This window comes from Plectropomus leopardus, chromosome 3, assembly GCF_008729295.1.
Source record: "Plectropomus leopardus isolate mb chromosome 3, YSFRI_Pleo_2.0, whole genome shotgun sequence".
In the NCBI taxonomy this organism is placed as follows: Eukaryota; Metazoa; Chordata; class Actinopteri; order Perciformes; family Serranidae; genus Plectropomus; species Plectropomus leopardus.
The window spans coordinates 22055162-22071741 of NC_056465.1; the positions used below are offsets into that span (position 1 = coordinate 22055162).

Sequence of the window (16580 nt, forward strand, 5' to 3'; positions counted from 1 at the left end):
AGGCAGGTAAAACACACAGAGACAGGTGTTTTGCATTCTTTCTGGCAGCGCTATTCTACCATAAAGCTGTGCATTGACCCTGAAGTTTGGATAAGGAATAAAGAAAGCTTTTGCTGCAGAGTTTGAGCCCATTGGCTGATGTGAGGAGGAGTAGGAGGAGCCAGCGTGAACAGCACGGCTGCCTCTGCTCCTTCTCTCCGCTCTGCTCACTGCTCTCCTGCAGGCTGCGTGGCTCGCTGAGAACAAAACAGCGACGCTACAAACTTTATACATTGTTCCTTTCACGCGTTTAAACTTAAAGCGCCGCGCGCAAATGGCTCAACCGTTTCCTCACACTTTAGGATGTGATACAGTTTTAACCTCGGAAAGCGGATTTGTCTAAATCGTGCCACAACCTCAAACAAAACAACGACGGGAACAAGTTGGAGCCGAGATAAAGGAATCCGGATCCGCCTATCAAGGTAAGCACGAGACGGCTAATCCTGCTAAAAGTGTCGATCACAGAGATACGTGCCGGTTTGACATTTCTCCAACTTCCGAAATGTGAGCGGTTTGGTCGCAGGGTGAAACACGGGAGCCTTTGATGTGGGCTGATTGTAGCAGGCTGGATGTTTGCAGGCTAACTTTGGAGGAAAGTTGAGCGCATGCTGAAGTGCTGACCGTAGTTTCACATTTACTGCACAAAACGAATTGGATTTCACGCTGAGTCCCCCCACGGAAGTCCACAGTCCCCCTTTCAGTGGGATTGAATAGCCGACTTAAATTTATCTGCTATGAAACAATGGAGGCTTTAAAGCGGAAGATATTTATTTGGTCGTTTTCAAGTTGTGGACAGTCTTTATTAACCTACTGTGCCTTGCTAATATTATTACCAACTGGTTATTGCGTAATTACATTATGTGCAATAGTTTTGGGCCAAGTTAATCTTTGCTATATTAGCAAAGTTATAATGTTCATGCATATTGATTTCTCAGTAGTCTTTTTACTAAAATACAACCAGAACATGCAGGGATATATGTACAGCATTGAAAACGCAGATATTTCAGAATAAAGCAACTTAAACAGGCTAAAGGTGCAAATTTTTAGTGTGACCTTAAGCACTCTTTGGCAGACAATATAAAATGTACAAGACTAATCTGGTGTATTTACACCAGGTTGCACTCAAGACATGTCTAAAGTTCAATATTGATTGTTTGAGCTACCTTTTGTTATGGTTGTGCGGTCCATGTTTGGTCTTTATCCCTTTCTTTGTTGAGCGTTACGTACACAATTTGTAACATGATCTGACTTTTTTGTTGTTTTAATGCTTTGTATATGTTCCCTGTATTCTTTGCATCTTAACAAAGAGACTAAGAAATACATGTATGTGTATCCCCATTACAACTATGCTATTTCTGGTTCCATTTGCATAGTAATGTATATTTATTAATTATTCAATATTACTTCTCTGTAACATGCAATCTTAAATTCAGCATAAGCACCCTCCCATGTAACTGCAGTGGCTGCGGGCCTGTCTAAATCCACTGCAGATGATCAAAAGATAGATTTCATCTGTTGCACTGTGGTTACATAATTTCATCCTCAAGGAGCTGGACTGAGGTGTCACATCTTATGTGGGCTTGAAAGCTGGCACCATGTGAACCAGCGGAGGAACAAGCTGGAGGGAACTGATTGGCTCTGGCTGCAGTTTGTGGTGACTCACAGCCGTGAAATGTTTATAGGGGTGGAAGATGTGATATAGGGCAACACACCTAGGTGTTATGTGTTTGCTTAGCATTAATTACAGGAGGAAGGTTGAATTAAATGGCAGTTAATGTTGCTCATTTGTTTTCACATCTTTTGAGACTTGAGGCACTGATGTGTGTGTTTTATGGTGTAAATCTCCGTGTACAGACACTGGTTTTGTGTGGGAGTGCCCCTTATCTGATCTCTTTTCATCTCCGCAAGCTGAAGTTTATTTCCGTTGTTACTCAGCGTACTGATAGGAGTATTTTATTTCTTAACAGCCCATTCATCAGCTGTTGGCATAGTGAGTTTTGTTTAATCATATAGTGGGAGGAGTGTTTATGGTCACATTAAAAGGAGGGCGCATGACCTGACGAAATTACTTCCTCATGTCCCGCTGTTATAAATGGTTGAATTAAACAAATATAAAGGAGTGGCCCCTTCTAACTGTGCTTATTTTTTATGCTCTTTTTTTTTATCCTCCTCCAGGTTCAAGTCAAGATGTCTGTCAGTAACCACGAAAACAGGAAGTCTCGCTCTAGTTCCGGCTCCATGAATATCCAACTCTTCCACAAGACGTCCCACGCGGACAGCTTACTAACTCAGCTCAACCTGTTACGCAAACGAAAAGTCTTCACAGACGTCATCCTGAAGGCCGGAAACAGGTCCTTCCCCTGCCACCGGGCCGTCCTGGCCTCCTGTAGCCGATATTTTGAGGCCATGTTTAGCGGCGGGCTTAGGGAGAGCCGTGACGCTGAAGTCAACTTCCACGACTCTCTACATCCAGAGGTGCTTGAGCTCTTGCTCGACTACGCCTACTCGGCCAGAATCATCATTAACGAAGAAAATGCTGAGTCGCTTCTGGAAGCCGGAGACATGCTTCAGTTTCACGACATCAGGGACGCAGCGTCAGAATTTCTAGAAAAGAACCTCCATCAGTCAAACTGTTTGGGGATGATGCTGCTGTCAGACGCCCATCAGTGCCAGAGACTGTTCGAGCTGTCATGGAGGATGTGTCTGGCAAACTTTGCAACGCTCTTTAGGACTGAGGACTTCCTCAGCCTACCCAGAGATAAAGTCCAGGAGCTGATCCTCAGTGAGGAGCTGGAGGTGGAGGACGAGAGCCTAGTGTACGAGGCAGTTATCGACTGGGTCAAAGCCGACATGGAGCACAGACACAGCGAGCTGCCTGAGCTGCTGCGATGCGTCCGCTTGGCGCTGCTCCCTGAAACGTACCTGCTGAAGAATGTTGCATCAGAGGAGCTGGTGATGTGTCATAAAGTGGGCCGGGAGATTGTTGAAGATGCCGTACGGTGCAAAATGAGGATCCTGCAGAATGATGGTATTGTGACAGGGTTCTGCGCCCGACCAAGGAAGGTTAGCCAGGCCCTGCTGCTGCTCGGAGGACAGACGTTCATGTGTGATAAAGTCTACATGATCGACAACAAGACGAAGGAGATCACCCCCAAAACAGACATCCCCAGCCCCAGGAAGGAGTGCAGCGCCTGCGCTATTGGTTGCAAGGTGTGTATATGGTTTTTACATGAAAAGAGAACCCCAGTAATGAGTCCTAAAACCTGGAAAAATTAGTATCTTAGCTCCTGCTGTTCCCTTGTCTCAAAGTCAACTTCTGAACTTTGAAGAGTTTACATTTTTTTAAAAAAAGATGCTTGCTGACAAGTAACTAAATGAAACCAAAGAATGTCATCATGCTGAACACATTACGGTCTCGTAGCGGTGGCGACACAACCATGATGTAGTTTGTATTAGCCTAGCAGTAGCTTTTTACTTCTGGTGACTGAAGTTAGGCTTTAAATGTGCTGAAAGTAGTGTTCATTTGTGAAGATTATCTTGTTGAACAAAACATGTAAGTATCATAAACGTTTGTTTACCACTGAGCTAATTTTCTGCATTGAACCAGAATCCAATGGAAAAATCCCATAGGCTTTTTGATGAAAGAACCAGGGCGACTTATGTTTCAGAGGTGGCCTGCAGAAAATGTCATCCCTGGGGCACTCTGTATGTGCATCTTAATGTAATGTTCTGTAGAGGTATACACAATATGACTTCTCTTTATGTGTCACAGGTTTATGTTACCGGAGGACGTGGCTCTGAAAACGGAGCCTCCAAAGATGTCTGGGTCTACGACACATTACACGACGAATGGTCCAAAGCGTCACCTATGCTGGTTGCCAGATTCGGACACGGGTCTGCAGAGCTCGACCACATGCTTTATGTTGTGGGAGGACACACTTCGCTTGCAGGATCCTTCCCTGCATCTCCATCTGTGTCCCTCAAACAGGTGGAACAGTACGACCCTCAGACTAATAAATGGACCCTGGTGGCTCCGCTCAGGGAGGGGGTGAGCAATGCTGCTGTTGTCGGTGCCAAAAACAAACTTTTCGCCTTCGGGGGCACCAGTGTAAACAGAGACAAATACCCCAAAGTGCAGTGCTTTGACCCTTGCCAGAATCGATGGTCTGTGCCAGCTGCTTGTCCACAGCTGTGGCGTTACACCGCAGCGGCTGTGGTTGGTAACCACGTCGTGGTGATCGGAGGTGACACCGAGTTCTCAGCCAGCTCTGCTTACCGGTTCAACAGCGAGACGTACCAGTGGTCAAAGTTTGGAGATGTGACTGCAAAACGCATCAGCTGCCATGCAGTGGCGTCAGGAAATAGACTATATGTGGTTGGAGGCTACTTTGGGGCTCAAAGGTGTAAGACACTAGACTGTTACGATCCATCATCGGACTCTTGGGACAGCGTGACCAGTGTGCCCTACTCACTCATTCCCACTGCCTTCGTCAGCACATGGAAGTACCTCTCAGCGTAGAGAGAGACGCACTGACTGAGGTTTCTACGGTGAGTAATTGTAGTTTCCTTAAACTGACACAAACAAACAAAATGTCAATTATATGTGCTATTCATAGTGTCCCTGGTATTGCCAAATAATATATAAGAACTCGCCTTATGGAAACAAAAATATCCTCAGATAACTCACAAAACACAGTTACTTAACAGAGGTGAATGTCAGTTTGAACCGGGCGAGGCCAGTTTTAAAGCCCCTCACTGTGTTCAGGGTTGCCAGTGGTTACAGTTACACATTATCTAGCTCCTGTGACGGCCGGTGTTGGATAAACATGGTGCAGTCCTGGTTTAGAGCGCAGGAGGAATGTCAGCGGTGCTGGTAATTACAGAGCGAGGGCTACAACACAAGACCTCTGTCACTGACAGGAGCGAGGTGGGAAGGCAGAGATCAGGTCTGTGCTTGTAGTGGGCCGGGTGCTAACTGACTGCCGAGCATGAGTCAGAACCTTAAAACAGTTGCGGGTTATAAGAGGTGATGTGTTGCACAGTGTGAAACATATGGAGATCTTGGGGCCAGAGGAGCACAAGGAGCCTTCGGGGGGAGATAATAGCCAAAACATACCTTTTAGTAGCTTGTTTAGGTGCGATACACCATTTACTTTTACATGATTGAAAAAAATAATAATTCCCTAAAAAGTTCACTGTACACTTACCGATATAAGTCAGTTTTTTCCCCAGTAAAAGTAATACTTAATCCATACAGCACCTTTCTCAAAGTTCTTTAAAGGACAAAAAGGAAAGTACCATATGTGCAGACAGACGGCAACTCTCATCAGTAATCTTATCAGGAATTCAAGAGAGGAGGTGGTGGGGGGGATACATCTCAAGGGTATGAAAATATGATCGACTCAGATGTAACATACCATATCAGTGAAGAATTGCTCGGCCTTATCTGCCTGAAAGAAGGACAGGTGGCAGTTTTTTCGACTTCATGCGAGATAAGAGATGATACATTTTTCCTGAGGGGTGTTCAGGTTTCCACACAGGCTGAGGATGGAAGGGTGGAGGGCCTGGTAGACAAAACAAGAAGATGTGCACATGTTGTTTTGAAGGTTTTGCTGGTTGTTTTCACATGTGCATGGCTAGTTTTAGGTTTCATGACGTGAGGCTTGTCCTGTGATCCTATTATAGCACTGATGCAATCAATGGAAAACCATTCGTTGCTGCAGTAGTCATTGGGTTTGCTTTTTAAAAAAGCCCAGACTCCTCTGCATCTTTTTATTGTTGGTTTTGTGGTTTTATGTTTATAGGAAGTTTTATTATGCTGACTGCATTCGCTAAAGAACTTTCGCAAAGCACATGTCTGTCCTTATGTTATATATTGTGCTATAGGTTCAGTGATTCAGTGCAGGCCATTTGACATAAAACTCCAGTCTGCCATTAAGGAAAACGGATGCCCACAGTTAAAGCAATAGTTCACTCAAGCAGCATTTACATTTTGAGAAGGTTGAAATTACCCTCATATTTGTCTTTTTAACATAAGGCCAGCTAGTGTAGTTTAGCGCACACACTGGAAAAGGAGGGAAACTGCTAGCCTGGCTCTGTCTGAAGGTAACAAATGGTGCGATACATTTGTACTGGGTATTCGTAATTTCTGAGTTCCCACCTCTCTAATCCCCAATTCAAAATCCAATATGACCACACTGTGTGTCAATGGAAGCGAAAGCTGTTGTAATATATAGTTTATTCGCTATTCTGTCTTGCTTGTGTCTCAGTAAAACAGTATTATACACAATTACGTCCAACTTCTATCTTTGGGCATGTTCCTACAGCGACATTACAAAGCTTGTAACGATTATAGACCGACAGACTACTCCATAATAACCTAATTAAGCCCTGTGATACAGAGCATGCATACTCAAACAAATCTAATACTGAAGATGTATTCATGTTTTTTTTCTCCCACAAACATTAAAATGACATTTTTCCTCTTCAAAAAAAAAAAAATAAAACAACAAAAAAATGAATATCTGAATCGCCAAATTGAAACAGATTACCTACCTAATTAACAAATGTTTGAATAGCCAAATATTCGGGTCCAGCCCTGGCTGACAGAAATCGACTGTATGTAATACACTGACTAAGGATAAGAACCTCAAGCAACCCCATTTCTAAAACTCCAAACTATCCCTTTTACAGTTAAAAATCAACTCAACTTCTTTCTTGTTGCCAAGAAGAAATTCCATCAGTCTCAGTCATGTAAAAAAATAAAGAGCCCTGAAGAACTGACGTGAATGCAAAACAACTGCTTTCTCTGTTGGGCAAATGGCAAAGTGACTCTGAACAAGCTCCTTTTCTGCTGCCAAGAACTTTGAAAGCAAAGCTGAGTGGAAGCAAGTGAGAGGCAGAGAGCTTATGTGTGACTTGTGTCTACAGTAAACAGCTGGATATGATGGAGCTGGGGGATTAGCATTATGGGGCTGCTGGTATGGACCGCTAGCTTGGGTTTTTTTGGCTGGGATGGAGACAGACAGGCTGGCTATGAAAGATCAAGGCACCGCATCCTTATGAACTCTTGCAGTGACGGTAGCTACCATCCTGCTGCTGTCGGCTGCCTCTCTGTTTAATTACAGCAGACATGGAAAAAGCTCAGATTTCCAGCTTGTTAAGCAGGCGTCCTACCCTGACGCTGGTCGACTCTGTCTCACCCAAGACACGGGGGCTTTTGAGGAGAACTGAAGTGGCAAGAATTTCGGGAGCACAAATACGCACATATAGAGAGAGAGGGGGATGTAGTGGAGAGCGAGTAAGACCAGGAGACAGCTATATTCAGCACCATTTGGCAGCCGAGACTAACGCCTGCCTAAAAATACTTCACTCCCGAGGTTGTCAACTTTCAGCTGGGGTCAGAGAGAAAAATAATTGTGTGTGTGCGAGTGTGTGTGCGCAAGTGAGTGTCTGTGTGTGTTCCTTTCATGTTTACGTTGGGGCCGAAAACCACCAGTCAGCTGTTCAAGTATTCACTAGTAGTATTGTGAGCTTTTACGCAGTTGTGAAACCACTCGTTTTCCACTCATACTACTCTGTCTCTCTCTCACACACACACACACACACACACACACACACACACACACACACACTGAGTCACATTGTTGGCATTGCCTGTCCTTTAAAAACCCAGCCATCCTTACTCTAATTCGGGAGGAATGAAGGTGTGGCCTGAATTCCCATTAGTACAGATTTGTAAATGTTGCCTCGTGTTTCGGGCCGTTCAGTTGTCCTGGAAGTTTGCGTGGCGTGAATGGGATTACCAGCATTTTCATCACCATCTACTGTAGTTTGTGGCCTTGTGCATTTCAACCAGATGTGTCTGACCACAGACTCCAGAGCCAAGCCAGAACCCACTGTTGATGGAAAAGTATTTGTTAACGTCAAAGCATTATGGTTTGTGTTTGTTATGGTCCAGACGGGATAAGTAAATAACTTTTTAGGCAAAAAACACAAAGAACTAAATACAGTTTTATTGTAATATTTTGACTACTGCTTGTAGAATCTTAAAGGGGTAGTTTAGTTTGAAGTAGGGTTGTATGAGGATCTTATCCATAGACTGTGTTTTACAAACAGTAGCTGTCAGTCAGTAAACCCCCAGTTTTTTAGAGTCAGACTGGGGTCCCACATGGAAGCTAAGCAATCTACTGCTTTGGATATGGGGCCAGCAACAAAAAGTCCCACCTAAAAAAGCCAGTACCAGTTTAGATATGTGCTTTATTGGGTATTTTTTCACTACGTTATCTTCATGTCAGACAGCAATTTTCAATGGAAAAATGAAGCCGTTATATCGCTCTCTTTAAATGAACTGCATGAAGAGAAACGGTGATTTAACATCGATAAACACAGGAGCTGCTGGTCTGCCGCTGCCTTGATCAGTTAGTCTGTTCATGTTATCGTGTGACTTTGGTGTTTTAAAGAGTTAGTTCAGACTAACCAGTAGCACAATAACACAAACTAACTGATAGACCAGCAGCTGTTGTGTTCTAGACTTATGGTTTTTCTCAATTGAGTCTGGCGGCTTTGACAAGAACATAGATAGGGAACTGAAGCTATAAACGTCTTCCTCATTTTAAAAGGTTGTCTGACAGCACGAAAAAGCATTTAAAATATCCTTAATCAAGTGTAAAATAGATTCTGTTAAGGTGGTACTTTATTAGGTGGATAAAATATGTTTTGTTGTAGCCTCCATCCACAGCGGTAGATATTCATGTCAAACTCGAGCCTGCGTCTTCAAACTGAGAGCATGCAGACTGACATCTACTGCACATAATACACTGGCTGTGGAGTAACAACCCCGCTTTGAGAAATTGGGGCTTTAAATCGCATATTCAGGGTGTTTTGTACATTGTAGGCAGAGTACCATAATGCTGTAATCTGGTCATTTGTTGGTACCAGACTGCAGGCAGACAGGATGTAACTGGAGATCGCTGCACAAAGTTCAGGACAATCTCTCCCTCTCCTTTTAAATCGATGAAATATAACAGCCCCAGAGATGACTTTTATTCATGATGGAGCCTTTGTTTTCTTATCCCTCACCTTCCTCCTTTATCCTTAGCCCTCCCTCCCTCCTCATCACCCCTCTCCGCTCTAAAAAATCACAGACATAAGCAGCATTGTCTTTTTTTAACGGCTTCAACTGAAGCCCTTATGAGGTGGGCACGGCTCTGTGTGATAGGGTACACCTGGAGAGGTCAGGGGCCACAGAGGGAGTCCTCAGTGGGCTCTCTGCTTCCCCAAACAGCTGCTGTAAAATGGAAAGGTCACAGTGGGATCAGGGAGGAGGAGTGCAGAGGCCCCAGTCACTCAATACTAATGTTTTATTAATGCCTCGCTGTGAGGGCCACCAGGAACACAAGCTGAATGAGGCTTTTATTGTGGCATCTGTGTACAACAACTATCCCCCCCAAACTCCCCCCTCTTCCCTCAGACACACAAATACACAGTCAGAGTTAGCACGTGCACACACACTTCGTCTTCAGTCCCTCGAGTAATCAATCTGCCACATTACAGCCCTCAGCACGGCTGCTTAAATTTGCATAAACCTAATGGTGTTTTTATTGGTCTTTTCTCCATGCCGCGAGTAACAAAAAGGAAAAGGGAAAAAGATGCTCAAAATGGCTGAATAATCACCCAGACTAATTTGATTACGCCCTTAAAAAGAGGCGAGCTGTCATACAGTTACAGGGGCCTCCTCAGTAAGCCAGCTGGGATGGGACAGAGTGTGTCTGCCTGGTAATTAATCTGAATTACGTAATATTTGCGCCTCTGAAGTATTGCCGAAGTGGCGCGTATTCAGTCACAGAGACGCTCTTTGTTCTAAGTCTTAAACAGGACTTTCTGCAAGGATTCATCAAGACTCTCTTTGCAGCTGCGCCGAGATACTTGTGTCCCTGAGCTCACTCGAGTCCTTTATCTGTCCCTGAAAACAATGCAAACTCATGTAAATGAAGTGACTGATTCATACGTTAGTCAATACAGTGCAATTCTTTGTGGTCATTAGTAAACATGGCACAGGCCTTGTTGGACACAAGGGACAGATAAAGAAAGAGGAGTCAGCTTTAGTGTGGTGCATCATGGGTAATTTGGCCACAAGAAGATGCAGATGGGGTCCAAGGTGTGTAAAGATTAAATAAAGAAGGAAATGAAGTGTTGATGCAGGTGCGTTCCTTTGAAAAATGTAACCTAGGCCTCTTTAGTCAGAGAGATCGCGCTATAGGGCCGCTACGCATTTTTACACAGAACCAACTTGTGATTTTTGATAGCATGCCAGCATCCCAGGCAGCAAAAGAGTGACAAAACATTGTCTACCCAATTTACAGACATTCTCTGCTGCTGTTTTTCTTCTTTAATTCAGCTGCTAACTGCTTCTAGCGGCGTTTTAAATCTTCTGACGGAGGGAGCAAAAGCAAACTTTAAGATCCAGCTCAATGAATGATTTAAGTTGACTTTCACTGTGCCTGGCATTCTGCTGCTCCGTCTGTGCCCAGAGTACACTCTTTGACTTTAGAGTGTGGTGCAATGAATAACTGAACACTATGCCAATAGCACTCCTAATTATCGGTCATGCTATAAAAATCTAAAATGGCGGCAGATGTTTTAATTGTGGCGGGCTGCCACAAAGCAGTGAATGTGTGGAAAACCCTGCATCACACATCATCAAAATGTCCCACCTGTCTTGTTCATGATCCCGTCCTCCCAATTGTACCTTGTATACAACGGCAAGGTGGAAAAACAGCATTCCCGCCTTGAACAGGCAGTTTAAACGGGGCTTTAGTCCTGGTGTTTGCTCTTTGAACCAGACAGTGGGTCATTATTGAATCACAGAAAGGCTTGGTCATTGGTCATCATTTTCTTTTGTCAAACTCAATCTGGCGTTACTCCCATGCGGAGGAGGAAGATAAGTGATGAGAGCAGACAGACTGAGGCAGGTTAAACCTCAGAGTGCCAGATCCAATCACTTCATATAGTCCCAGCCCATCTGTTTGGTCCGCTGAAGGACACGCGGACTCCCTCCATCACTCCAAGCATCACACTGCGGTTGCTGGAGCGGACCAGACCAAAGACACACTCGGGGCATCTGGGTACTTTCTGGGTTACAGTAATTAACCCTGCCACCTGTTGGCACTCCAGACACCTTACTCCCTGTTGGCAGAAGGAAGTTGGATTCCTGAAGATCGATTTTGTTATTTTGGTGCAGTGAAAGTTTAAAAACAAAGTTTGAATGCACATCAGGATGAGTTTGTCCCTATAGACAAATGTGGGTTTATTTGGATGGAAAGTGAACAGTGTGGCTCCTGCAGCTCAGTGGTGAGTATAATTGACCTTGACATGACAGGTAATAATGACGGGACTGTGAGGCCGTCTGGAGCTCATTTCTAGTGACAGCGGGACCCTTGTTGTGGCTCAGGGAGCTGAAGTTTGATGATGTGAGGTCGACGGGGTTTTTGACGGATGTACTGATGATGACGGACACATAACATTTGTTGTGTATCCGCCTGGAATGTAGTCAAATGTTTTTGTTCCCCCTCTGGGCTGTTATTGATTGTTTTATTCAAGTTCATTAGTGTGCAAGAAATCTGAGCAAAATCTGGTTTTAACTGCATGATTTTTACTTGACCTTGGTTGAGAGATCATGCTTGTGTCTTAACATCATGCATTATGTAAAAGCCCGATCTCTTTACAGTAGATAGAAATAGAGGGCTAAATTTAAAGCTGCAACTCTTATGAAACAGTGATATTGTGGTAGTTGGAACAGAGCGGCAGAGTATTGAAGATTCGGAGACATGCTCTTCATCATCCACACTTGAGAGAGATTAGACCGGCAGCAGCAGCAGAACTCCAGAAGTGCAGGCAGTGACCCGCGTACATGTACACAGAGAGAGAGCAGCAATGGAAACTTCCATTAGGCCTGCAGATGCATGTGATACAATAAATGCTGCTGCTGCTGCTGCTTTGATCGGGAGGGGTGAGCTGAGTTTATCTTGTGTGCTGTTACTAGTCGGTTTCAGGGATGGGAATTGAGCTAGTATACTATTTTGGCATCAACGGAAATGTCTCCATAGCACTGAGTATAATAAGATGTCAAGCGCTGAAACCTGGCACCAAATGTCTGGTTACACTTGTAATCTTGTTTACTTATTCTGTGATTACTTATGCCACATTTCCACTACATGGTACGGCACGACTCCGCTCAACTCGTTCTTATCTTGTTTTCCATTTACAATAGTTGCAGATAGCACAAGTACCTGATACTTTTTTTGGTACGGTTAAGGTTCAAAGAGAGCTGTGCCGACAGTAGATGGTGGAGTTAAAGCACTTATTGGTCAGAAAGAGTTGTCAGTGGTGCAACATGGGACATCATGCAGAAACACATTATTTTTGAATTGCCGAGCTACTCTTACTAGTGATCGCAACTTTTTAAAATTCACTCAACTCAGATTTTAACAAATTACAGCTTGCTAAACTACACCGTACAATTGACGAAGTGAAGATGTTTTCCGTTTGGTGGCAGATGAAAGGATACAGTGAGAGCTCTGTTGGAGATTATGTCAGTGTGTGGGTGTCACCATGGCGACCAGCTAAGAATCTTGGCCTCTTTTAGGGGGTACTATCTGCAGAGGAAAATGAAATACAGAGTACCTTGTACCAGAGGTCAGCTAAGTCGAGCTGAGCCATAACATGCAGCGGAAATTCGGCATTAGGTCCACTACTTACTTATCGTAGATTAAAGAAATATTTTACTGGTTGCCGAGCAACCTCACAGTGCTGATAAGACAACAAGGAAACCTTCAATAGAAGTGGCACCAAAGTCTGATACAACGTAAAATTTGAATGCCCTCTTTTATAGTTTTCTTGTAACCCAGAAACCACTGAGAAGGGCCAAGAAGTAGATTTTTACTGTACATAACCCCCCAAAAAACAACATCTTGTCATTTTTACAACTAAGTTGTTTTAATGAAAAAGCAAAGGAGACGATATTTAGAGGTTTTCGTCAGAGGCAGGCTAAGCTAAGCTAACCACCTGCTGGATATAGCTTTATATTTAATAAAAAAATATGAGAATACTATTTTTTTCATGGAAAGAAAGCAAAAGTGGCATACTATTTCTTTATTCTATTTTTTCTGAAAATAAAGCATTGAGGGGAGTAGTAACCAGCCCTACGGTTGGTTTGTGCCTTGATCAGGAAATGAGCAATGGTTTTTCTATTTTCATTTTTCTCGTCTTGTACTTCAGTTTTAGCATTCAGGTTTATAACAAATACTGTAGATTGCATTGCATCAACCTGACGGTAATTTTTCCAGAGTTTAAATGTGTAAACAGATAGTTTTCCAGCTGCTTCTTGCTCTGAAACTTGTTTGTAACCTATTTCTGTCTCTCTGTTGTGGCTCCAGCAGAGCAGGGCTGTGGCTGTGTCCCACTGTTCTGCTTCAGGCGATGTATTCACAACAGTAACAGATGCGTATGGATCAGTTGGGGCTTCACTAGTATCAGCCAGCTTTGTCAGGCATGGAAATGAGAAGTCATTAAGTTATCCAAACAAGCCCCCAGCAGAGCCTGCCTGTAACTGTCAACTGTCTTTCTCTTGAAATAGTGAGCACATACATCACACATCCGTTTCAACAGATGTGCGTTATCATAAAAAAATATGCAAATTGGAGGTTAAAGTTTCTCTCCAACCCACCCCCACCCTTTAATATCCAGTGGAACATTCCTTCATAACAGCAGGGGAGGGAAATTAAATACTGAAGTATCTCAGGTTGCAGAAAAAAGGCAGAGATGAGAGACTGCAGAGAATGCACAATGTTTGGAGTAAATATTGTGCTTCACACATTCAGGAATTTGAAAATTGAACCTCAAGAAAGCCTCTTACAGTACGAATTATCTCCGGATAAAGCAGATGAACAGATGGTTTTGGTATATGTGTTCACTCCAGAGAAGCTTATTTTTGCAGCGTGGGGTCCTCTCCACTGCCACATATTTATTACCTAGCGACATAAATGGCTTGAGCAGCTTAATCCCACATGCCAGGAGGACTTTAGTTAAATAGCGCCCCATCCTGAGGCATTATTAACGCTATGTGGGTAAGCCTGATAAAATGGCATGGTGATAAGCTGATGTGCAGCCCGGAGGACCAAAGTCTCTGCATTCCTCTCGGCTCCCTGAGAATGTCCAGGCGGCCCTGGTGGTCATGTGGCCATACAGCATAGTTCACAGGACCTAAACATTAATCTCCCTCTTGTCTCTTTCTTCAGATCAGCCGGGGTGTCTGGTATGAGGGCATGTGTCTCCCTTCACTGGCTGCACGTTTGTGTATTCCTGCTGTGGCTCCATCCAGCCTGATGCACATTATCTTCATCTGAAGGTCCTGGAGACAGCCCAGAGACTGGAAGTCTGCGAGCTGATCTGTTTACTCGAACTTCTTGTGTAACTTTCCCATGTAGCCACTTCGCCTGAGCTGGACTCGTTGCCATGTATACTGCATATATAACATGCAAAGCACAGACAGGAAGCAGACTGATCGCCAATGGATGTGTGCTCTCCAAACTTATCTCTCTCCTGGGGCGAATCGACTTATGTGACTGTATCGGCCCTGCACTGCTCCGCTGACTCACTCCATCATCTCGCCAGTAGATTACCAGTTTAACTCACTTTGTAAGGACTCATTAGTGTCTTTCACTGACATGTTTTTCTACAGTGAACTAAAAAAGAAAGTCAGCCGGTCCTTTTGTTGTGGTTTCTCTCCCCTCCTGACACTAGGCGTTTACTCAGGTGTAATTTATTTGGACTGCTGATAGACTGAATTAGACCTTTGCTATGCCAGGCGCACGGGGAAGGAGAGAAGACATTTGGGGAAGTGTATGATTTTGTGCACAGAAACAATCTTCCTGTCTGTATTTTTAGGCTTTGGACTTGGGCTTCCCTCAATTTTGGTAAGCTAAATCTGTATCTTCCTCCTCGACTTAAAATACACACTCGCAAGAGAGAATGTGGCCCGTTACGGCTGAAGAAGATACTTTTCTGTTTCAAGAAGTTATTTCAAGCTTTGTCTTTTTTTGTGTGTGTCTCAGGGTTATGTGTAGTTTTGCCTGAATTTGTTCAAGGAAGGGTAACCTCTGTTTATTTTTTTTTTGTGAATGTACTATTTTGTGAAAAGCAGTTTAACAGAACTCTTATTTTAGACATTCTTACATTGTTTTGCCAAGTGTAAATGTATGATTACGCTTAATGGCAGTGGTCATATTCAAAACGTAAATGTTGCCAAAACCTGAATAACTAACCTTCGTGTCATTCTGGATTTAAATAACAAAAGCTAAGTGTGTCCAAAGTAGTTGAGAAATACTTTGTAGCTATATTATTTTTTCATTTCATATTTCAGGATCTTTAATGGAAGTCTTGCATCTGTATAGTTTGTATATTTGCTTTGTAATGACCTTGTAGAAGCCTTTGATTTGCACATTTTGTACAAAGAAATCTCTTACCGGTCTTAATTTTGTATCTTTGTCTTAACCCAGTGTGAATAATCAAAGCATTTTTGTAGCAATTTGTTTATCTTTGAATGATTTTCATTTGCTCTGTGTGCAAGTTTTCCAATATATCAAAGTATTTAACAAATACACTGATATATTAAGCTATTACTGACACACCATCTGTTACTTCATGTTCTACAGCTAATAACTCGTCAATAAATATATTGTTAAAATATATTGTCCGTTGTTTGTCCCCTTTGTTTTCCAGGGAATGAGTGGAATTCAGCAGATGTGTCATAAAACAGCGTGGGCAGCCATATAATCACACAGGTACTCTTAACGTTCCCGGCATAGTTTCCAAACGCAGGTTAGGAGTGGGTTTGGTATTTACCAGGAACACCCGTCTCCTTCCTCCTGTCTGTGTGTGCACACTTCAGATCCAGTGAGATGAACAGTGTATGCTCTGTCTCTCTCATAATTCCCCCCTTGTCGTAGCGATATCACACATTCTGGTTACGTGGAATGTGAAGTGCAGGCCTCTGCTGCTCTGGCACTCACATGCAGAGGTGGAAGAAATGCTCAGATCTTGTTCTGAAATGCAATATTCTGTTACAGGTAAAGGGCATAGACTCTAATTAAGTAAAAGTACAAAAAGTGTTGCCATCAAATTATGCAAAAATACAAGAAGTATAAGTACTCTTTGAGCAGAATAATGTGTTAAATTTTATAATTAGTGATGCATGAATGTGTTTGTCACTTAAATGTTGAAGCTGTTAAAGGTGAAGTTCAGTTTAACTACTTTATGTACTGCTGGAAAGTTTGTAAATTTCCTCCTGTGGATCAGTTAAAGGTATACTAAGCAGATATTGTTGGTTACTGTTTCTAGGCAGTATTGCATTTTAAAGGGAAAGCCAACCTCAGATTCACTACAGATATAATTGTGTTTTTGGCATAATGTCCTCAACTTTTAAGAGTTTATTTCTGGATATGTGCTGCTCATGGTATGGAAACTGACTGTGAATGTTTTGT

General features: G+C 43.1%; 1 protein-coding gene across 1 annotated transcript; it reads left to right on the forward strand.

Annotated features, from left to right (window-relative positions):
• The first annotated feature begins 211 nt into the window (after positions 1 to 211).
• enc3 (ectodermal-neural cortex 3) lies at positions 212 to 15788 on the forward strand. The gene is made up of 4 exons (XM_042483763.1): positions 212 to 461; positions 2215 to 3249; positions 3812 to 4587; positions 14337 to 15788. The coding sequence occupies exons 2-3, from the start codon at positions 2227 to 2229 to the stop codon at positions 4556 to 4558; spliced, it is 1770 nt and encodes a 589-aa protein (XP_042339697.1). The 5' UTR covers positions 212 to 461; positions 2215 to 2226; the 3' UTR covers positions 4559 to 4587; positions 14337 to 15788.
• The last annotated feature ends 792 nt before the right edge of the window (positions 15789 to 16580 follow it).